General features: G+C 42.1%; 1 protein-coding gene across 6 annotated transcripts in view; it reads left to right on the top strand.

Moving 5' to 3' along the window:
• rbfox1 (RNA binding fox-1 homolog 1) overlaps positions 1-25,282 on the top strand; it is a 309,086-nt gene that overhangs the window by 164,723 nt on the left and 119,081 nt on the right. The window contains exon 1 of one of the 6 annotated variants that reach the window (XR_011694045.1): positions 8,048-9,008. The exons of 1 other annotated variant lie outside the window; for it this stretch is intronic. Coding sequence is in view for 3 of the 5 variants with exons in the window: in XM_071501335.1 (XP_071357436.1) it covers positions 8,913-9,008 (96 nt within the window). In the remaining 2 variants the exon portion in view is untranslated. Of the gene's footprint in view, positions 1-8,047; positions 9,009-25,282 lie in introns of those variants that run through there. 4 more of the 6 variants (XM_071501335.1, XR_011694044.1, XM_071501338.1 and 1 more) reach the window with 4 other exon arrangements.

The raw sequence follows: 25,282 nt of genomic DNA, 5'->3' as shown, positions 1-25,282 counted from the left end.
GAGGTGGAAGAGAAAAAGCAGAGAGAATATCTTTAGTTGAACGAATGAATAAAAGGCAGCTCCTAGCCTGCAGCCCTGCAGCTGCAGTGTTCTGCTTTATCCCATAATATGCTCACATTTACCTTTATGTTGCTCTCTCTCTCTCTGTCACACACACACACACACACACACACACACACACACACGCACTTGCATTTCACCCTGCATCAAAGCAACAGCAAACTCACAGTGCTTGTATGTAGTTACAGTGTTAGCCGGGGTTACTGTGATACTTCAGGTTGTTGTTTGCCTTTCAAGGGACAGTTCACCCACAAGACAGCCCTGTCCTGTCACGGGGATACTTTGGTTTTATTAGTCCAGGTTTCGAGGTCAGTGCACACATCTGTGTCTCTGCATTGTTGCAGTTTCAGGGCTTTCACAAGCGCTATTACACAATCCCATGTGAACAGTATATACAGATATATATATATATATATATATACTGATCATGCCATTAATGAGAGCCAGACTAATTGAAGGCTAATGACTTCTCACCAGTCATGTAATCTAGTAATGTGTGGAGCTTATTGTGTGTGTAATCATCAGTGCTGTGTTTGTGGTACAGGTGTGTATTTACAACAGGAACATGGATCAACCAGACGCCCTCACAGTTACTGCATCAGAAGATAAAGTTAGATTCGAGACTCTCTGGATCATGGAGGTCGCAGACATCCTCAGTCATTATACTGTAACACTAATGATATCATGGGGTCCTGAGGCTGAGCTGCAGGAAGTGTTTAATACACAGACAGACCTGCCAACATGTATGCATTTTGACATCACAGTGTATTGGTTGGATTTGTTGCTGTGATCCGATGCCTGCGAGGTCAATCGTACACGTGCAGTACTAACAGCAGGGGCAGCAGGGTCTAGTCTGCTGAGCAAGAGAAGAAGAGTTCAACCAATCATAGCGCTGGGCTCAGTCCCCCAAATGTCAAGCGGGGATAACTGACAAATGTCAATCATTTGGACACAGGAACAGAAACAGGTTTTAGAGCTCCTCCCTCCACCTGGCTGCTTCCTCAGGTGAGGGCGGGGCTTTGACTCCTCTGCAAAGGTAAACGGACTGAGGTGAATGTGGAAAGTTGATGTTGTTAACTGAGTTTAGTTAATGCAGAGCTGCTGAAAATATTTAATGTTGATAACATTAGTCTAATGTTACGTAATGTGCTTGCTAGCGAGCTAGCAGGCTTTTAGCGTGGCAAAGTAAGGTCGAGTTATATTTAAACTTGACTTTTTATAAAACTGCTGCTGGCGACCGGTGTGTAAGGATGTTATCATGGTCAGAGCAAGGGACATAAACATGTAAGAACAATTATAGATATAAAAGTATTAGTCACATTAAACATCAATATATTGAATATGACCTAGTCATGGTTGACATTTTAAAAGTAGAAACATTTTTCTAGCCGTTATTATCTCAGAGCAGTAATATGGTGGTGACAGTGGATGAAACTCTGCAGTCTTATTCGTAGTTTCAGTGCATACACCTGATCCAAATTTGGTTGCAATTAAATAAAACATTAAAGAGTTACTGCAGGTTGAATTGATTTGACCACGCCCACAAATGTTTGTCAGACAACAATTTAGAAAAACGATGCAGGACACCTCAGATCCAACATGTACACAGTGTTCTGGGTCATCTGTCCATATGTACCAGGTTTGGTGAAGTTTGGCTTAAAGATGTAGGGTTAGGCTTTAAAGTCTGTAAGTCTGGGTTCTTTGGTAAACACATGGTCTGAAAGAAGACAAATTTTCTTACCTTCTGAGACAAAATGTGTGTAAAGTGAAATTTGTGGCCTTGGGGATGAGTTAAACAGAAGTTTTTCAGACCAGTTGAACAGCTTCTCCCCACTCCAGCTGTGATTTAACCACTTTAGCCTCATGCAATACACACCCATTATAAACTGACACTGTCAGAAAAAAGCATAAAACTTAAACTGTGATAAATAAAAAAACTGAAAGCTGAACAGCTGAAAGTCTTGTCGTCCATTTAAAGTTTAAATGAAGTCTTTAGGTGAAAGTATGCTGAAGTAGTTGAGGTACAAGGAGGAGAAAGTTTTCCAGGATTTGAACATCCTCGCCTTTCATTTGAATGGCAAAACAATTGGATAAAGAAACTCATATTTAAAAAGTATAAGTAGTACACAAAAGAAAAGTACAAGCAGAAATGTCCTAAAGAAATGTTTTGATAGTTGAACAGTTTCCAAGGCACAAAAACTGCAGGATGAGCAAAAATACAAACGAAAGAAAAAAAAAAAATGCCGCTTGAAATAGTGTCACAATAATAAACTAATAATAGATGAGGGCACTGACAGTGTTTTACATCACAACACAAGTTTCTGTGCCAGATATTGAAAACAAACGTTGCAATATACAAAATAAATTGACAATTTTAATAAATAATGGAATGAATTTCACTTATTATAGTCCAGTGCAGTGCACATGATATTTCAGAAATCCATGATCAAAGTTCCTAAATGTGAGGTGAACAGATGTAAACTGGCTCAGCCTCCTCTGAGCTGATGTCACTTTGGTCACACACAAACAGAAACAGCTGACTGTTCCTGAATATGTAAATGGAACAAAAACAACATATCAAATATTGAAATTTTAATGGTTTATGAAAAATATCTGCTCAATTTGAATTTGATGCCAGCAACACTTTTCAAAAAATTTGGGACAGAAGCAACAACCGACTGTGTAATGCAAAAAAACCCCACCTGGCTCAATATCTCACAACTAATTAGGTAATTGGAAACAGGTCAGCAGGTGAGTGGGTATAAAAAGAGGCTCCAGAGAGGCAGAGTTGTGTGCAGTGAAGAAGGGGAGAGGTTCACCACTCTGTGAAAGACTGCATGGGCAAACAGTGCAAGAGTTTAAGTATAATGTTCCTCAACGTAAAACTGCAAAGAATTTATGAATTTCAGAGAATCGGGAGAAATCTCTGTCAAGACAAGGCTGAAAACCAGGACTGGATGGCCGTGATTTTCAGGTCCTCAGGCAGCACTGCATTAAAAACAGACACGATTCTATAGTGGAAATCACTGCATGGGCTCAGGAACACTTCTGTAAACCACTTGTTTGTGAACACAGTTTGTTTCTTCATCCACAAATGCAGGTTGAAACTCTACCATGTAAGATAGAAATCAAATCTAAACATGATCCAGAAAATGTCTCTGACTTCTCCGGGCCTGAGCTCATTTAAGATGGTCTGAGGTGAAATGGAAAACTGTCCTGTGGTCTGACCAAACAAAATCTCAAATTCTTTTTGGAAATCATGGACGCTGTGTCCTCCGGGCTACAGAGGAGAGGGACCATCCAGCTTGTTATCAGTGCACAGTTCAAAAGCCAGCATCTATGATGGTGTGGGGGGCCATTAGTGCTCGTGGCTTGGGTAGCTTGAACATCTGGGAAGGCTCCATTAATGTAACAGTATATACAGGTTTTGGAGCAACATATGCTGCCATCCAGACAACGTCTTTTTCAGAGAAGGCCTTGCAAATTTCAGCAAGACAAACACCAAACCACATTCTGAGAGTATTACAGCAGCATGGCTCCATAGTAGAAGAATCCGGACACTAAACTGGCCTGTCTGCAGTCCAGACCTGTCACCCACTGAAAAACATCTGGAGCATCATGAAAAGAAAAATATGACAAAGGAGACCCTGAACTGTTGAGCAGTTAAAAATTCTATATCAGGCAAGAATGGGACAACATTTCACATTCTACTTTCAGTTAAATATGGGTTTATATGATTTGCAAATCACTGGATTCTGTTTTTATTTACATTTTGCACTGTGCCCCAACTTGTTTGGAAATAGGGTTGTAAATATGAGTTCTTCTCCAGAATATATGACCTGATCCATATGTCGAATAATAACTAGATGATATGTTGGTGAGAGGGGAAGTGACCGTGTGGAAGCATGTGAACTAAGCATTACACTATGATAGTACTCAAATTGTTTTCCTAAGGGTGGCAGGTAAAGATATAATATCACTGTCTGTCACGGACTGTATAAACTCTGACTGATGTTAGAGCTAAACTGTCTTTAAGCAATTTGGTTTGTTTACATGCTAATGTTGGTCAGTGGTGTTTAGCGTTATGAATTACACTCACTGACCACTTTATTAGGTACACCTTGCTAGTTCCGGGTTGGACCCCTTTTGCCTTCAGAACTGCCTTAATTCTTCGTGGCCTAGATTGGTCCATATTAACATGACAACATCACACAGTTGCTGCTGATTTGTCGGCAGCACATCCATGATGTGATTGTCCCGTTCCACCACATCCTAAAGGTGCTCTATTGGATTGAGATCTGGTGACTCTGGAGGCCATTTGAGTACAGTGAACTCACTGTCATGCTCAAGACACCAGTTTGAGTTGATGTGAGCTTTGTGTTATGGTGCGTTATCCTGCTGGAAACAGCCATCAGAAGATGGTTCACTGTGGTCATAAAGGGATAGATATGGTCAGCAACAACACTCAGGTAGGCTGTGGCATTTAAACTATTCTCAGTTGGTACTAAGGGGCCCAAAGTGTGCCAAGAAAATATCCCCCACACCATTATACTACCACCACCTGAACCGCTGATACAAGGCAGGATGGATCCATGCTTTCATGTTGTTGACCCCAAATTCTGACCCTACCATCCAAATGTCGCAGCAGAAATCAAGACTCGTCAGACCAGGCAACATTTTTCCAATCTTCTATTTTGAAGATTTATTTTACTTCAGTTTTGTTGAGTGTGAACTGTAGCCTCAGTTTCCTGTTCTTAGCTGACAGGAGTGGCACCTGGTGTGGTCTTCTGCTGCTGTAACCCATCTGCTTCAAGGTTTGAAGTGTGCATTCAGAGATGCTCTTCTGCAGACCTTGGTTGTAACAAGTGGTTATTTGAGTTACTGTTGCCTACTGAAGCAGTTGACCATTCTCCTGACCTCTGGCATCAACAAAGCATTTTCTCCCAGAGATCTGCTGCTCACTGGATATTTTCTCTTTTTCAGACCATTCTCTGTAAACCCTAGAGATGGTTGTGCAGGAAAATCCCAGTAGATCAGCCCGTCTGGCACCAACAACTATGCCAAGCCAAAGTCACTTAAATCACCTTTCTTCCTCATTATAATGCATGCTTTGAACTTCAGAAGGTTGTCTTGAACATGTCTATCTGCCTAAAGGCATTGAGTTGCTGATTAGATATTTGCGTTTATGAGCAGTTGAATGGGTGTACCTAATAAAGTGGCCAGTGTGTATATATTGAGGATGTCAGTTCTGTGGTTCCTGCTGTTTGCTATTATAACATCACTGATTTTTCAGTCATCAGTCATTTAGTTCTGTAATACACTTTCCGGTGCTACTTGGACACATCTTCAGTGATGAACCCAGGGTCAGAAGATGTTTCGGGTCTTAAATCATGAGACGCTTTTGCCTTGGTGATCAGCCCCCAACTTTTATCTAAGTGGCGAGCTGCTCCACAGACCCCCCCCCCCCCCCCTCCGGATCCACAGCCACCGTGAGGCCTTTTCAGCAGCCTCCAGGTTGTTATTGGTGGCTCTTCTCTGCTGCAGTCCTTCAACTCCAAGGAGTTTAAGCATTCACACCAATCCATGCCCACCGAATCCCTGGCACCCAACCTCAGCTGGCTCACAGCAAGCATTCCAGCCATTGCTCCTGCATTGGGTGACCAGTTCTGAGGATTTGGCCCTTATGTGTCCATTGGCCTCTTCTTCCAGTAGGACCACTTGCTTTTAGACTCAGATGTGAACACCATGTCTGGACAGAGCGAAGTGGTTTTGATTCTCCCTGGAAATCTGAGCTGCCTTGACATGACTTGACAGTCCTGTGCAGTGCCAAGACGCCCTCCCGAGGAGTCCTCCTGGTGTTGTGCTTCCTCCTCAGCTCTGATGAAGGTGATGGAGTGTAATGGGATGTGTTGATACTTGCTGTTCTGAATTGCTGTGCTGATGGTTTCTGCCAACAAACCTTAGAGCTTGATTGTGGCGCCAGCGGTATCGCCCCCTCCCCCAATGCCTTCAGGCAGCAGCTGAAGATGTGCTCCAAGGTGCCCCTCCTCAGCTGACATGCTAGCGTGCTTGCTATTCCCCAGCAATGCAGGTTGGCTGGACTTGGGAGAATGTTGTAAACTGGGGGGGTCGGGGGAGTAGGGGGGAAGTTAAGTGAAGGCATAGCTGTTTCAGTTTGGGATGGTTTGACAGTAAAGGCCATTGTTTTTAAGATAATATGTTAAATTTGTGTTGCTTGTAGATTGTAGGTTGTGGAGAAACGAGGTGAGATGAGGATACAGTGTTATATTTAGCAATGAATGAAGCTTCTCTGTGTGTTTAAAGCTCTTCCATATGCTGCATTAATAGCTTTCTCTTTGTAGCCTCCATTAAAAACCTCTGATGTCGATCTTTGGCTTCATTTTCAAACTCACCAAGAGAACTGCAAACACAACAGAGTCTATAAGATCAAATACACTTCAACCTCAAAATAACAAAAAAATCATGTCCTACTTTGACGATATTGCACAGGGGTGTATTTAACTAGCTGTAATAGTAAAGAGGTTTTAGGTGATGGATAAAATTTCACTGCTGATGTAGGTTTTACATCAAGACCACTGTTTGAGACACAGATCACTACATTCAGTTTTTATTATGACTTACAAGCTGCAAACCAGAGGTTGCAGCTGTCAGTGAGCTGTCATCTGTGTCTTCATTCCTAATACCTACCACAGTAATTATATGACTTGGGGGGGGGGGGGAAATAAATAAAAAAAAAAAAAATAAAAAAAAAAAAATAAAAAATAAAAATAAATAAATAAATAAATAAATAAATATATATATATATATATATATATATATATATATATATATATATATATATATACACTGCCTGGCCAAAAAAAAGTCGCCACCTGGATTTAACTAAGCAAATAGGTACGAGCCTCCTATTGGATAATTACTGCATGGGCGATTATCTTTCATCTGGCAACAAGTTATTTAACCCCAACTGGTGCAATGAGTTGCTTCTCATTTCCTAAACAACCATGTTGAAAGACACATCCTGTGGTCGTGGAAAACATGTTAGTCTGTTTGAGAAGGGTCAAATCATTGGCATGCATCAAGAAGAGAAAACATCTAAGGAGATTGCAGAAACTACTAAAATTGGGTTAAGAACTGTCCAACGCATTATTAAAAACTGGAAGGATAGTGGGGACCCATCGTCTTCGAGGAAGATATGTGGCCAGAAAAAAATCCTGATTGATCGTGATCGGCAATCACTTAAACGTTTGGTGAAATCAAATCGAAGAAAAACAACAGTAGAACTCAGGGCTATGTTTAATAGTGAAAGTAAGAGCATTTCCACACGCACAATGCGAAGAGAACTCAAAGGATTGGGACTGAACAGCTGTGTAGCCTTAAGAAAACCACTAATCAGTGAGGCTAACTGGAAAAAAAGGCTTCAATTTGCTAGGGAGCATAAAGATTGGACTCTGGAGCAATGGAAGAAGGTCATGTGGTCTGATGAGTCCAGATTTACCCTGTTCCAGAGTGATGGGCGCATCAGGGTAAGAAGACAGGCAGATGAAGTGATGCACCCATCATGCCTAGTGCCTACTGTACAAGCCTGTGGGGGCAGTGCTATGATCTGGGGTTGCTGCAGTTGGTCAGGTCTACGTTCAGCAACAGCATGTGCTCAAAGAATGAGGTCAGCTGACTACCTGAATATACTGAATGACCAGGTTATTCCATCAATGGATTTTTTCTTCCCTGATGGCACGGGCATATTCCAAGATGACAATGCCAGGATTCATCGGGCTCAAATTGTGAAAGAGTGGTTCAGGGAGCATGAGACATCATTTTCACACATGGATTGGCCACCACAGAGTCCAGACCTTAACCCCATTGAGAATCTTTGGGATGTGCTGGAGAAGGCTTTGCGCAGCGGTCATACTCTACCATCATCAATACAAGATCTTGGTGAGAAATAAATGCAACACTGGTTGGAAATAAATCTTGTGACATTGCAGAAGCTTATTGAAACAATGCCACAGTGAATGCGTGCCGTAATCAAAGCTAAAGGCGGTCCAACGAAATGTTAGAGTGTGTGACCTTTTTTTTTGGTGGCGACTTTTTTTTTTGGCCAGGCAGTGTATATATTTAGTTGTATATGAAACATAACATTTTATCTGAATGTTTTCATGTAGAAACATTGGTATAAAATTATCAACCTTCCAGCATGGAGAGAGAGGGAGGATTGTATTGTTGCTGCAGTCAGCATCCACGATCGCCTCCAGTAACACATGTCAGGGAACTTCAATTCATCAAGAGGGAGGGAGAGGGAGAGAGAGAGAGAGAGAGAGAGATCAGCATTTTTTGCAGGAAAGAACACATACACACAGCTGGACTCTTTCTCTCTCTGACACACACATGCACAAGCACTCACACACACTCACACACACACACACACACACACACACACACACACACATATCACATTAGAAACACACACATACAGAGACAATTTTCTGCCTCCCTCACGCTCCAGCGATCGCAGTCACAGTGACTGCTGGCTTGCCTCCACACACACACGCACACACTGAGTCACACACACTGCAGTAGAGCGCTCTCTCTCCCTCTCTCCCTCTCTCTCTCTCTCTGCCAGCACTCGTCCCACCTTGCGAGCAGAAAACACTCCATCGTACGGGACTGGCTGCTGCTTCCTTTGAAGCTCCATCACTCTGCTCACTCTCTGCCAATCAGTCTTTCTGTCTCTCTCTGCTCATCCCGCTCTCCCTCTACCTCGCCGCTCAGACCAGGGTTGAGTATTGTCGGGGTTGAGGGGGTTTGTGTTGTCAGTTAGAGGAGGGAACATGCAGCATCCTGGAGGAACATGCGTGGCGTTACCCAACGTGGATGCCTGTCCTCAGCTGTCCTGCGCCGCCCTCACCTTCATGTATTTACAGCAGGTGAGTGTGTGTGTGTGTGCGTGTGTAATTTTGTCTACATGAATTTGGGTCTTGTGTAGACTACATGCCATTATCTGCTGCTGCTGCTGCTGGACATGCTCGTACTTACAGGGCAGAATAAGAGACACGCTCAGAGTGTGGATATGTAGCATCTGTAAATGCGTAGCTCCAGTTTGTGCCAGTTTGAGAAGCATCAGTCCAGCTTGTCCTGGACTTTTGATTACTGGGGCTGTCTCCTCCAGGTCTTGTCAGATGAAGCAGGTTGAAGTCCAGAAAAGCTTCAGTGATGTTTACATCTTTTAGTTGGAGAGGCCATGGTTCAAGACCATCCTGCTCTATGTTCGAGTTTGTTCATAGCCAATGAAAAATTAAAGTTTAATGCCATGTTAACAGTGTGTGCACTGAAAACAGCCTATTCCTTTATAATACCCTGTCTTCCTATCATCACATTAGTCATATTGTTCAGCAGGTTTGAAATTACTGCCACATCTATTTCTCTTTCTTTTAATTATTTTAGTTTTTCACGTCAAATATGTGTATGAAAATTTTCCATGATTCATCGACACATTCTTCTGTATGAATTAGTCATAATGTCAGTGCTGCAACAACATAAAGAATTTTACCTTTAGAATTACTTTAAATGAATGAATCATTTGTAATTTATTGGCAAATATATATATATATATATATATATATATATATATATATATATATATATATATATATACATTATTAAAGAACAATGAAACTTCTGAAATTTTATTTTTTCACATTAAAGATGCATTGTTCATACAGCTACATTCTTTTGTGAATTTGTGAAGGATTTTATCTTTTTAATTACTTAAATTAAAGGGCTAGTTGGTGATTGGTTGACTATATACTACACTTAAACTGGAGGAAATTGTAATTTTGTAATTAGTTTATTCTGACCTGATAATTGAAATTATAGGTTTATTTTACTGCAGTGTTTACATTGTAGATCAACCTTTAACAGCAAGCTAATCTTAATGGTTAAATGACTGTAGTTGTTGAGGCTGATGTTCAGTCATGTTTGGAGTGGTGGTGCTGGGTGGTGTTGGGTTGTTTGATGAGGTTAGGTTAAATTATTTTAATGTTGATATTTGGGTGATTTAAGGTTAACATACAGAAGACTGTGGCTGCCAGGATTAAAGAGAAATCTTTGAATTGTTCTTTTACTTATTATTTTCTTTTGATGTCTGATAATGTATTTTTTTTTAATATTTTGAATGGGCAGCTTTGAATTATGTGCTGTTTTAGCCAATAAAAAAATAAATAAAAGTGGCCTTTTCATGGTCATTTTCATTTGAGGTTTATTCATTATCACTGGACTGTGACAGATTTTAAAAAAGAATCCTGAAAGAATCCAGCAACTGGGATTTGTTGTTAATTCCATCAGAAATGAGATATTTCAAATTCAAATGACGGAGTCAGTTTGCAATTTCATTTTTTCTGCACTAATTGCCAATTTGAAATTAACAATGAGATGTCAATGGCTGTGAAAGTTATTTGTGAGTGGTGTTTTTATTTTACTTTTATTTTGGCAGTTATTCAAACATAAAAATGAAAATAAATAAATGAAAATCACGCACACAACGGAAATAAGTTTCAGTGTTTAAATGTAACTGATTTGATTTAAATATTGGCAACAATAAACTTCCATAGAGCCAATGCAGTTCTGCATTTTCATACAAAACATGGTGCTTTTTAAAAAAATGTTAACATGAATTTCCTGTCCCATCAGTTCTTTGTACAAAAGACTTATTGCAAAAGCATTTTCATCTTCACATTAGTGGGAAAAATAGATTTGATATTTTTGCAGACAAACAAGCATGGGAAATAATTTTGTGAACAGCTTCATTCTGCTGTCACACACCTGCTGGAGTCGACACATGTAACGAACTGTTCAGGCCTGAACACGACGTAGACGGGGGAATTAGCTCAGTATGAAGTGTTTGCTCAGTCAGACGTTGTTCAGGCACTCCTCTGTAGAATAACTATGTTTAACTGATGGTCATTGTATAATTTAAGTGATCATTCTGAGTGTGTGTGTGTGTGTGTGTGTGTGTGTGTGTGTGTGTGTGTGTAAGAATGAACATACAAGCAGCATTTCTCTGAGTGAAGACGCTGTGGAGTGAAAACATGATCATGTTTACACCCTGTGGGCTGCTGCTGTACTGACCTCATGTTCCCTGATCATTACACAACCACAGATCAATCACCAGCTGTGACCAGTCCCAGTAGATGGCGCTACACGGTTACACATCCGTCACCCTGTGGTCCTTATAGAGTCAGATGTGTAGACGGGCTCCTGAAATCCCCCCCCTGTACAAAAATGAGCTTATTTAACCTTACAGCCTCACTGCAACACAATGTATGACTTAGTCATTTGATATTCGATATTCAATTGATCTCAGACAAATAAAAAACAAGCCAATGAGTAAAATTATAAAATTGAATGATGTAAATATCAAATAAAACAATGACATTGATGGAATATAAGTGTGGTTTGGGGTTTGAGGGGTAGGAGGAGGACCACTGAGGAAGACGGCCTCTTGATTGTCGGATGGTAGAGAGCTCCAGAACCAGGTCCAGGGATCTGGAGGAACCTGGCTCCCTGGACCTGAGTGGTTTGGTGTGGACAGGAGGTCAGAGAGGTTCATCACTGAGCCTGGATGTTTCTGCAGCAGGAGGGGAGAGTGTGTTGTAGTGATCAGATTTAATTACACTGCGATGACTTGAAATCATGTAACATACCTTCATACGTCATTTACACATTATGATGAAATAATATTCTCTCATGTAATCCACAGTGATCTGTAACAGAAGATTATGATTGACATATTGATCAGGTTTTAGATGGTCTGGTCAACATTAACAAAGGTAAAGCTTGTTTCATCATTTCCCTCCTCTGAGGCCTTCAGGTGTACACACACACACACACACACACACACACACACAATGTCAAGCAGGTGTGTGTTGGATAAATGGTTTGTGTTATACAGGCTGACACTGGAGACATTAATGTGCAGGGAGGTCACTGTGGGTTCACTGGTGCAGGTGTGTGTGGATTAGGTGGAGCTGCTGGGTAAGTTGGATGTTCTGCAGATGGTTTCAGAGAAATGAGTTGTAGTTACAGTCTGGTCCAAACAATATCTCAACATGTGTTCACATGTCCTGTTAAAATATTCATTCAATGAAATGACCCCAAAGTGAGAAGGTTGTCAGAGTCTCTGATGTCAGTCAGTTGGTGACTGAGGCCACGTCCACACAACAAAAATGATCTGCGTCCACACTAACACTCCTGAAAACACATCACATGACCATTCAGCTTCACTGAGCATGTGTGTGCCGGTGTAAACAAGAAGCAGGTTGTCTCCTCTCAGTTGGTTGGTTCCAGTAAATCCTCTGAAGGAGGAACAGCAAAGACAGTTGTAGAGTTCAAATCCAGAACTGAGCTGAACAACAGCTGCTGCAAAGACAACAAGGTCAGTAACACTTTCATTCATTATCCATGTGGTTTCACCACTGGTAGTCCAGGCTGATAAGAGCCAATCAGGAGCCACCGTGGGCGTCTACATCATCGTTTCCAAAGGTCTCTGTTTGTGTCCGTCCAGACTACAACACAACCTGGAGTTTTAAACTAAAACGGGTCCAGCAGCGTTTCTGAATGTCTCTGTTTGAGGGACTCTGGAGGAGAGTGTACGGAGGAGGAAACAGAGAAGAAGAGACGAGTTTAAAGATAAAATGTAGAAGAAGAGATGAGTTTAAAAATAAACCTTAGAAGAAGAGATGAGTTGAACACTGAAAGGTATCAGTGTGGGTGCAGACTCAGAGGCAGGTCCTGAACATGGCCACACCCTCACCAGACTGAGGCTCAGGTTTTAGCTCTCAGACCAGGTCACGACTGTTGGTCCATGTGGTCTCTGCTGTGTGAGACTCAGGACAGGAAGAGTTCACACTGCGTCACGCCCCATAATCACAGGACCACAGTACACCAATAAAAGTGTCTCCATACACAAACAGTAAAGTGAAGTGCTTTTTAAAACACCACATTGTCATGAACACAACTTTTTATTTCCATTGCATAGAGTTTGCAGTGGGAGCATGTGGAGTTGTTGAACATGCTGTGGGTTTTTATGACCCAGTTTTTGATCACATCAGCACTGTGCCGCCTTCTGCTGCCACGTCTGGAAAGCAGAGAGAGAGGGAGAAAATGCAGAGGCGCGAGTAAGAAGAAATGAAAGTGTGACCGAGCAGAAGCCTGAAGCGGAGGAATATTTTAACGGCGCTCCGGGATGAAAGAGCTAAATGACGAGCAGAGAAAATGGCTCCTGCAATCTGACAATTTGTCATTAAGCAACTTTCCTCCATTAGTCTCATTCCTTTATCCAGCTCTTTCATCCCATACTACATGGTGTGTGTGTGTGTGTGTGTGTGTGTGTGTGTGTGTCTGTGAGAGAGAGAGAGAAACAGCTTTTGTTTTCAGATTGCAATGTTCGAGTATTCCAGATTGTGCTAATGTGTTGGCATGCCAGCACATTGTGTGTGTGTGTGTGTGTGTGTGTGTGTGTGTGTGTGTGTGTGTGTGTGTGTGTGTGTGTGTGTGTGTGTGCCTTGCCTACATAGGGAATCTGGGTCTTTGAAGCTATATATAGTCGAGCCGTGTAAGACATTTTGAATACATCTGAAGGCCTTTGGGGAATCTCTCTCTCTCTCTATCTCTCTCTCTCTCTCTCTCTCTGTGTGTGTGTGTGTGTGTGTGTGTGTGTGTGTATTTTCAGACTGCGCAGCATATTAATTATTTTTTGATGAACATTTTGATTCACCCTTCAGTGATTTCTTGATTTATCTGAACACATGCATACATGTCACATGTTTTTGTTCTTTAAAAAAAGCTCAATAGTCACAGAGACATGAAGGAGTGTTTGTTCATCACGCACACACACACATGCGCAAATACATACACACACACACACACACACAGTTGATGCAGTCAATCTTCAATCACAAAGACACACACACACCTGCTCGTGTGTGTGAATGTTGTTGGGTAAATCAGCGTCATGCTCTCAGCCACTGTGTGGTGTTGTGTTGTGTTGTGTTGTGTTGTGTTGTGTTGTGTTGTGTTGTTGAATATTATGTGATTTGCAGACAGGATGATGGGAACAGTTAGTTTCAGGTAAATGTTGTCCAGCGTGAATAAACAGTGTGTGAATTATCTGTCCTGCGGTGACTCACACAATTCAGTCTGTGTAACGTTCACTGTTTCTTTGGAACGTTGTGTTTCACTCATTATTCACTGTCATGCTGCTTTGCTGCTTTTTCCTCAGTTTAAGTTTAAGAGCCTGGAGAGGGGGATGGACTGTTTGTTTTGAGCATGTGGAAAGATTTTAAGTGTAGGCATTGAACAAAAAATCTGAAGAGGAACCAGTGGATTTGATTGATTATGTTTAAAATAAACAACGATTTATAATTGATAGTTGGTGATTAATGATTCTAATGGATGGTAATTCAATGTTAATGTCCATAATAACAACAGGAAACATGGAGGAAGTGTTGAATCAACACAAGCCAAGCGCTTGCTCGTTGTGGGAACTGTTGGGTTTTTCTCTGTAACAATGTAAGGTCTTGACCTTACCCTGTAAAGTGCCTTGAGATAATGTATATTATGATTTGGCACTATACAAATAAAATTGAATTGAATTGAATTGAATCAGTCGAATGAGTCAGGAGACTTCCTGAGGTTCTGTCTGTTTGAGGTCAATCAAATACTTGGAGGTGATAAATACTCTTCTACTTTACTTTAAGATATTAGCAGTTTGGACACATTGTGCCATCATATACTAGTTTATACCCACTGTGGAAATTTCACAATGTCTAGGGAGAGAATTAAAATGTCTTTAAACACATGGCAGGTCTCAGTCGTGGTGATTACATTACCACTAGAACTCAACACAATCAGCACCTAACACACCTGATTCTCTGTTAATTCACACGCTCCATGGTCCTGTGTGTTGTCTGTGTCTGATAGTTAACAGGCTGCTGGTAACTGGTGCTGCTGATGACAGTCCCAGCGCAGGCTAACTGTTAGCTTCACCCTCATGTGAGGAGATAGTGTCAGTTACAGTGAAGTTCAACAACACTCTACAACAACCAGTTCAAAAAATGATAATGTCTGAATTTGCATATAAGTTGATTAGATATTGAAAACAACACATATAGAGTCACGGGACTCTGTGGTCGCTCTCAGACAGTTTGAGAAACTCCAAATGTAAAACATCATATTTTAACTAAGTTACTGTAAAACTTAAATTGACAGCCCGGCTTTTATTTGCCTCAGCCACTGAATACAACGGGCTTATATTTGGGGGAGGCCTTTAATTCCTTTCACACAAAACCTGTGCACAGCAAAGATGGGAAATACTATCAAATTGATTATTCAAGCCAGTATGAATATTACTCATATAAAAATTACAAAGCTATCAGATAACATATTAAGAATCAGTCCATTGATCATAATACCAGCAGCCTACTTTAGAAAGGATGAAAGCTGAAGCTTACCATAGTTATTTAAACCCTTATTTGTATAAGGAAATTTAATAACTGACGTGAGCGTCTTTCACTCTCGCAACACTCCATCCAGAGAACCTGGCGTCTAGTTCAGACCTGTGTTTATTTGACAAAACGTGCAGCCACACCAGGACAGTGGAAGGGACTCGGCGCTGAATTGTGGACAGCTTTTCGAGAAAGGCTGAAATAGATTACTGGTACCTACAACTGTGTGTTGTCTGCAAACCATCAAAGCGACAACACTGAAAGCTCATTGTCTGGAAGAGTTTCCACTGGTTTGTTCTGTTTTCTTCATGTTTTTGTTCCAGTCTGTCTTCATACAGATGTTTAGTCACTGATTCTTTGTTCTGGGAGGAACAAACTGGGGTCATCAGCAGTTTCTCCAAATCAAGGAAATCATTCTTAATCTTTTACAATCACAGCTGCCCTCAGGCCTGAGGCCCTTAGGGGCCCCACAGCTTTGACCGTGTGACAGTTTATGCAAATTAATTTTTATAGTAATTTGGGTTGTTAGTGTATCCGCCACTTCACACATCATGATATGATAGAGGCCTTGAAGCTCCAGTGTTGTTGCATGTTTATCTGTACACACACACACACACACACACACACACACACACACACACACACACACACACACACACACACACACACACACATGTTCAGCTTTTATGAAAATGTTGTGCAGAGCTGGTTCACAGCCTGGTGTCGACTGGATGATGTGTCTTCAGTCTTTAGTTTACTGTGGCTCAGCTGACACAGAAAAACAGGTGCTGTCTGAGTTTTTTATTATCAGATATTCATGATAATTGTTTATTTTCTCTGTTGAGTTTGCAAACATCATGGAGAAACTCTGACGTCAGACATTCACTTCAGCACATGAATGCACCATCAGATCACTCGTCAGCCATTTTACTGGAACACCATTACAACTCTGAACTGAAGTAACCTTTATGAAACCCACTGCTTCATTACAGTGCATCAGTTTCAAGTCTGTGCCGCTTGGTTTTAACAGTGCATCAGAAACAGGGAGCAGATATCATTTATTGGGCTGGTTGGGCAGAAGGGCTGGTGTGTTCCTTTAAAATGACTCTGGTGTTACTGTGAGATCCTGAGGCCTCCTGCTGCAGAGGAGACCTGAGTTTAAGTCTTGTTTTATTTGTATGTTGTGGTTACATTTCATTTTTCAAGTATTATTTCTGTGAAGTCTGACAGGGTAATGTATGACAGTGCAGTGGTTGTGTCCCTGCAGCTTCAGATGGACTTTGGTTCTGGACAGAGATGTTAGTGAAGTTCCTCTGCTCTGCTCTCACAGTCTGATGAGAGGAGACTTCAGCACCTTGCCCAGTGTATAAATAACGTGATGCAGTGTTCTCTGACTGAAGGAGTCTTTTTATTTCTTTGTTTCCCTGCTTCAGATATTCAAACATGGGAGCTGCTTCAGGAACAAATGTTTTTCAGAGTCGTGTGTTGTTACAGGGGAAAAACGAGCCCTCGTCAAGAAGCAGCTCTCGTTCATTGAGCAGATTAAAAGTACTATTGTGAGACCTGCAGACACAGACACAGAGACAGAGATGGAGATGGAGACAGAGCGGCAGCTGAGAGACACAGACACAAATCCAGAAAGAGCCTCTATAGCCCTTTTTTTTTTTTAAGGTTTTCTCCTCTTTATTTAATTTCCAACCATTTGTCAGTTTTGCTGAAATTTCATCCTTTGGTGAAGTGAAGAGACAACACAGTGTGGGGACTGTGTGGAAATGACTTTCTTTTCATTAAAGGAAGAGTCTTAAATTTTCTACTCATCCAATATTTATGGATGTCTTTAATTAAATTAATAGATTTAAAGATAAATACAATAATAAAATAAGTAAATGAAAGTCAGGCCTGTGTCTGTTTCCTAGCTGGTGGAACAGTCATCATTACATGTTTCTGACTTGTTCTTCCACAGGGTTAAAGGAAACTTTTTGTTTGTTGTTCCTAATATATTCAGTTGATCACAGGATCAGACTGCAGGTGTTATACATGTTCTTGTCAATAATCCTATGAAAAAATCCAAACCTCACGTACAGTATATTTTTCCTCTGGGGGAGACAGCTCTGTGTAAACCAGACTGGCCAGTTATTTTTAATGAAACTATATTTGTGACACTTTTAAAGATTTTCATCACCAATAGGAGTTGATGGGCTTCATTAAACCCACAGCTGAGACAAGACCCGCGTGTGTGGATGTCGAGGAGCCACGCACGCAGTTCACACAGAAATGCACATATATTATTTTTGTGAGCCCTTTCACAGCACAGGCAGAATACCTGCTCATGTGAGCAGTACTGTAGCCTGTAGGAAACCTGTGCTTTCAGCACGAGCACAATCTGAGGGCGTGTGGAGGACTGTGGCGCCAGGGACCAGAGAAAGAAGGAGGACCAACACAGAAACAGTCTTAATGTCATCATGGAATTTGTTGACAATAATTAAAATAGTGTCATCATTTAATATAAACACAATTACTTGACACACACACACACACACACACACACACACACACACACACACACACACACACACACACACACACACACAAACCTTATCATCTGTTCTTCCCTCCTTCCATCAACAATAGAGACTTCCTGGAAATTTGCAGCACGTTTTAATTCCTCCTGTAAGAGTGGCTGCTGAAAATAATAATAATTATTAACATATTAAATGAGGGTTAGACCACTGAAGGTAGACAGGCAGGTTTATGTCCTGAAAGAAAACGAGTTGTTTTACTGCCTGAAATGAAATAACACCGTGATTTTTCTAATGGAATGTAACCACTGTATAATGTTTAATTAGACGTGTTTGCCTCCAAATGAAATTGTGTAGCAATTACCTCATGTGTGTATGTGTCACTGATATGGCTGAATGAGTGTGTATGAACTGTTCTGAGGTGCTGTGTCATTTCCTGTTCACTGCACATGCCCATTTCATCTCTCTCTCACAGACACAGACACACATACACACACACACACACACACACACACACACACACACACACACACAGACAGTCCATGGTTGTGTTCATGTAATGACACGCCAGCGCTGCATGGATGAATGGAGTGGAAGATGGAAAGAGAGAGAGAGCTAGGGAAGAGAGAGAGCGATAAAAGGAGAGGATGAAGAAAGTGGATTAGAGGGAGAGAGAATAGAGAAGTAGGCCAAAGGCGGCCAACTTCAGGGCTCTTTGTTCACTTGCACATTTCACATGTTGTGTGTGGAGACTGGAGAGGACACTGTGATGCTGCTACACACAGGAGGCTGCTGTCTGCAAACTCAGACTTCTAATTTTACTGAGTTACATTTCTCTGCTGAGTTCGCTTCGACAAGACTCCTCCCACAGGTCACCAGTGAGCAGCTCAACACAACAGTTAATCACAACTAAAACACTGACAAACTAAAACAACCAGTCCCCCAACCAGAACAACCAGTCCTCTAATCTGAACAACCAGTCCTCCAACCAGATAAATCAGTCCTCCGTCCAGAACAACCAGTCCTCCAAACAGAACAACCAGTCCTCTACCCAGAACAACCAGTCCTCCAACCTGAACAACCAGTCCTTCAACCAGAACAACCAACAACCCTCTGATACAACCCATAGCAGTGCTGAAATACTGCCCCTACGGTGGCAGATGTGCTGAACCTTGGTTGTCGTGGTTACAATAAAAAACACATGGACTGTACATGGGCTGAACTACCTTCATCACCATGGTTACTTTAATAAAGGTCATGACTTGGTTAGGTTTAAGAAAAGATGGTGATTTGGGTTAAAATAAGTACTTCCTCAACATTAGACAATCTTTGTTGTCATGGTTACAATAATAACAGTGAACGGTCATGGATAATAGAAACAACATGAACTGCTCCTGTCACATGGGAATCGAACACCACTCTCCTGTGTCATATTCATCCATCCACCCCAACCTCCTCCTGACGTGGACTTTGTCGCTCTATGAACTACGTCACCGCACTTTTCCCTTTGCTCCTGTCATCATCACTACGACCACTAGATGTCGCCTTCTGTCTTCTTTTTCCTCACTCGTCTTTAACAGAACTCACTAAGGAAAGAAGTGAGGTAAAGTTAAGGTAAAATGATAAAGGTGCGGTACACCTGCCGTTAGTACACTCCTACACGTGAATTATTGTTACCATGATGACGAAGGTCTGGTACGCCTGCCGTTGGTACGCACTTACACATGAATTATTGTAGCCATGACGATAAAGGTCCAGTACACCTGCTGTCGGTACGCTCCTAGACTACGTCACCACATTGGCTGAGTCTGTTCAGTACCAAGCCAATCAACAGTCAGTTCCAGGGAATAATGTAATTATGTTGTAATAATATAGCCTACTCTGTAGTTATAGAGTTATGACTATCATATTGGTTCAGGTGTGGTCAGGTGGTTTGGATGGAGGATGGGCTCAGATTAGCAGCACTCAGGCTTCCTTTAGGTGGATGTTGGCCCCAGGACCGGGCCAGTGTAGCTGAATCGCATGAGTCTGAAAAGGGTCACACAGGCTGGTGCTGGACCAACACAAGCAAACAGTTACAGTTATCACCTCAGTGACAGATATTCTACTGTATGGTACGTTTCTGTGTGTGTGTGTGTGTGTGTGTGTGTGTGTGTGTGTGTGTATGTGTGTGTGCACTGTGTTTCCTTCCTGTACTAACAGTGGTAAACTTACATCTCACTGTAGAATTTCAATGTTATGAAGTTCTATTGCAGGTCATATATTTTCCCGCTGACCACAATGTTTGGGATTTTATGTGTTTCTTGATTTACATTCACTACTTTATGATTCTATCTCTGCAGTGACAACAGGTTGTCACAGTTACTGGTGTTGTCTCTGTTCAGGGATGAGGTGAAGATGAAATCATGTGGGTATATGTTTAGTACTTTAAAGGCTGAGATCAGCTCAAACACACACTGCACAAATGTTTTCGAGATTTCCCAAGATATACATTAAACTATCCACCTCTGACACACACACACACACACACACACACACACACACACACACACACACACACACACACACACACACACACCTTTATGATCTCACTGACCTTATTATCCTGTTTCTTGCTGCAGAAAGAGGGATTGTGCTTCAGAAACAGGTGGAGTTAGACACAGGTGGAGTTGATCCGTCTCTCTACACTTTGACCTGACTGCTCTGCTGTGGCTCAGCTCTGAGTCTGTTGCCTCCTGTTGAAAACTATACACTGCAGTTTTAAATGAGGAGCTCTTTTCTGTGTAACCATCAGTGTTTACCAGAACCCAAAACATGCTTGCTGTAGTTTGAGGGCCCACTCTCTGTATGACATCACCAGTACTCCTTGTTTGATTGAGCCTCTGTTTGGGTTGCTTTGTAATCCAAACTGAGGCTCTGAGGAGAGAAGTTGTTGGATGTGGTGCAGCAGGACATACTGGCAGTCAGTGATTTTGGGCTATAAGAATAAAAACGACTTGAATTGATCATGTCTGGAAATCAGAGTGAGGACATTCTCCCAGCAGGAGGAACAATATACCGTATACAGCCAAACAAACAAAGAACAAAGGTCTGTTTAATGAGTCTGTTCCAGTCATATCACTGTGTGAGTCAGGACCAGTAGAAAGCCTGTCCACACAGGAGGGAAACAGCTGCTTCATGTTGTGTTGTTGTGGTGCTGAAGGGACAGCTCCTGTACACTGACTCAGATACACCTGCTGACACTGAAGTGTCTCCACTGTCTCACCTGTTACTGAACACTGTAATGCGCGTTTGATGGCTGTTTAATAATAATTGATCAGACGTCACTCACACAGGGGGAGACTTTTTATCGGGGACTATTTTCAGCAGGGGATTGGTACACATATGGTGCTGTAGTAAGTATTTGTGGCAGCACGACTCTGTGTATAAACTACGGTGTGTGTGTGTGTGTGTGTGTGTGTGTGTGTGTGTGTGTGTGTGTGTTCACGGTGATGAAGGAACATCTGTGGCTCCCTGTTGATTTTACACGAGGATCAGTTTACTTCTCACGAGGAGCAGCGCTGCTCAGCCTGTGAAAACATGGCTCTGATGATGTCACAGTGATGTCATCAGTGTTATCTCAGACAACACACTAACAGTCTGCGTTACAAAGAGCACGCAAGGAGTTTTAAAGCTATGGGCCTTAACCAAGCAGACTAGACTGAAATGTGATAGTGGTTGCACTGTGGGACATGTAGGATCCACCATATTTAAAGAGTGGCCTCTGCTGCTTTGATTTTTTCCGACTTTATAAATCCAGTAATCTTTGTACTCCTCATTTAATAGTTTGTGGACGGCAGTGGAGGAATCAGACACACACACAGTATGTGTCAGCAGCTAACATTGAGTGTTTGTCTGTGTAAAATAAGAAAACTACAGAATATCAGCAGGCTGATGCTCGGAGCTTGTATGCCACCTGCTATTGAGGGAGGAAATGCATGAAGAAGAGAGCAGAGCAATGAGCGGGTAGCGATGAAGAAAAGGGGGGGTGGGGTTGGGGTGGGTGGGGGTGGTAGACTCCACAACCTCATTATGTCTGTTGGCATTTTAACTCCTTTTGATGATTTAGTAAGAAGAGGGGATGGAGGAGGAAGAGGAGGAGGGTGGGAGGAGGAGATGTGTTCTCTCCTCTGTCCATGACACCATTTCAATCCTCCACTTGCACATCGCTGGCCCCATGACAGAGGAGAGAGAGAGAGAGAAGAAAGAGAAGTGAGTGTCTTTAATTTAGAGGGATCCCGAATGCGTGAAATCCTTTATGCTATCTGGGTCACAGTGTGCCTTACAGGCTGAAGAAACACACACACACACACACACACACACACACACTGCAGAGTGCCAGCCTGCTGGTTAGTGCGTTGACTCGTTTTGTGAGTCTCTCTCTCTATGTATTGTGTAGGTGGGAGTGTTGTGCTCATGCACCAGGCAGCATGGCGGGAGTCAAACCAGCATCAGCACCACAGCCCAGGGCTGAAGGCCAACCCCAACCTTCAGTCTTCTCCTCAAGTCGCCTCATCTCCCTGCACTGACTCACACCATCACACAACCTACACAACACAAGCATGTGGAAGAACATTGAGACCCACACTGTTCATGCTTTGTTGAACATGTCGTTTCAGAACCATGATGCCAAACCCTCAGTGTGAATTCAACACACACACTGAATTACCCCAGTGTGTGCATGACGCTCATCAGATGTTGTGTTGAAAGTGTATTTCTGACGCTAATCTGTGTTACTCCCTTTAACTAAGGGTGTTGTTGTATCAGGGCTGGGAGACAGCTGTAATTATTGATCATGTTTAACAACCTGTTTTGAATGAAGACCACGAGAACAGTGGAACAGTGCTGTGTGTGTTGTGTTTGGATGTTGGTGTTGTTGTGTTCGTCTCCATCTAGTGGAGCTTGGGGGTTGTTTCTGTAGATGTAGCAGATGTTGGTCATGACTGACGACATGTTGCATTATCCAAAGGATGGTCGGGACGGTTTCCTGTTTCTACATGAACCTCCACACTGAGCTGACCTGTCCTGTCTGTTAACAGTCACCTCTCATTTTCATCTCACTGAAGCGGAAACACACAGCTGTTTCATGATTGGCTGTTTGTGTGGCATGCTCCGATACGATTGGCTGTTTATGAGCCAGGGAAGGAGCATGCTCAGTGTTTGTTCAACTGTAAAACTGTCAGACTGTCTCTGAATAATTTTCATCTTGTTAATGATCATCTGTCATCTGTACAGGAGAACCTCTGTTCTACCTGTTTACATGAGTGTAAATGCGTTGACTCACACGACTTCAGTAAAATGAAGACAACCAGTCTTAAGACTGGTAAAATTAATCATTAAAACAAATTGTCATTTCATCATTTTTGATTGAGAAAAGAAATCCTCCGTTACTGTACACTACTTCCTGTACATATGCACATTCATAAATAAAGCAGCATGTAGGCTCTCACAAAGGGTATAAACTACAAGACTGTCCAGGTTAACCCATGTAGGTCAGTGTTTGTGCTCCATAGTCAAAAGTCTAAATTCAGGACAACTGATCTGATCCTCAAACGTTCTCTCACCCTGAGCTGCCTCTTCATGAAACTCATTTGTTATGTCCAGAGAAAAAGTTTGGCAAACGTGAGAGAACAGTGGACTGTGCTCTGCTTAGAACCCAACATGGGGATGATCTGTGGTTGTGATTGCAGCTCACTGCAGTGCATTTCAAAAAGCTCCTCTATGCAGGATTATCTCAGGGTCGTCCTCGGTGTAAACACTCTGGGCCTTATCTCCTGCAATCAAACATAAACCGTAAAAACAATGTCCACAAAAACAAAGAACCCTGTGCATCCGTAAGTTGTCCCCAGTTATCTGACACAGAGCCGTGGACTTTTTCAGTGGAGAGTCAAGGTCATGACTCTGCAGTGTTTGGATGTCATTAATCAGAGGCTGCAGGACAGAGTCACAGCCACACCTCCACATTTTCACTGTGAAACAGTGCAAACATGTTCATCACAGCAGAGTCGGAACAACAGCTGAATCTGGGACGAAGTCGGATGTTTAGAGACAGTGGACGTGTCTTGAAATGACTTCCATCACAAAGTCCTCATGTCTGTCAGTTTTTGATTCTTAAGGTTCAACAAATATCAGTAACATACATGTTACTATCTTTATTGTTGGTGTCTTCAAAACTTCAAAATCCTCAGGACCTTCTTTTAATGTGGATCTTATGGGATCATCTTCAGGCTTTATTCAGGAGCGCAGTTCTTCTAAATCACTAATAACTGTTGAAACAACGCTGTTCGTCAAACCACTTCCCTTGAGTTCATGCCGTTGAGGAAGTTAGCAACTTCAGCGGTTAAGACGTTCAGATTAGTCCTTTGTTTTTTTCTCTCTGGGGGAAGAAAATGTCTTTGCAGATTGTTTCTAATTGATTCAGTATAACTTAAAAACTGACTGGTGGGATTTTAACAGCTGGGAAGGCACCAGTTTGTCCTCTGCATCCCTGGGATTCATTTTGATTCTGTTCCATCCAGCTATGGGGGTTCTGTCCTGCAAGATAACTCATTAGTATCTACATGGAACGCACCATGTAAGCAGCACAGAGTAAATAGCTCAGAGTAAATAGCTCAGAGTAAAGAGCACCATTGTTGTGGGATATAAACCAGCATGTCATGTAGCGCACTGGTGTCCTCATCCTGTGAGTCTCTCAGTAGCTTTCAGCTGACTGAGTCAGGTGTTTGGCCTCTTTGATTAACGGTGTCCCACTTCTCAAGCTTCACAGAAGCTGTTTCAGCTCCAAACAGCAGCAGGAAGTCTTGACTCAGCTGGAGATCACACACATGCACATACATCAAGCCAATGGTCAGTTTACAGCCGAGCAAATTAAAGAGTTAAAGGAGAGAAATGCGCCTCTCACCAGTCCTGTGGGAATGTCTTTAACACACCTGTGTTCTCTGTGAGTCCTGCAGCAGGTCCTGGCTGTGCGGCTGCTCTCTCCATCAGGCTGCTGAGGCTCCGTGACTCATTTATTACTCTGGGGAGATGCTGTGTAACTGACCTCATGACTCCTCTTTACCTCCATGGCTGTAACTTGTTTGAGTTAGTAAATGACATTCACAGTCACTGTATTGGTCCCGGTTCATAGTCTCCACTGTA

The sequence above is a fragment of the Trachinotus anak genome, unplaced genomic scaffold, assembly GCF_046630095.1.
Source record: "Trachinotus anak isolate AG129_WGS33_773 ecotype Australia unplaced genomic scaffold, CSIRO_AGI_Tana_v1 ptg000017l, whole genome shotgun sequence".
NCBI lineage: Eukaryota > Metazoa > Chordata > Actinopteri > Carangiformes > Carangidae > Trachinotus > Trachinotus anak.
The sequence above is the reverse complement of the archived record's forward strand: the minus strand, read 5'-3'. Positions and strand labels throughout refer to the sequence as shown.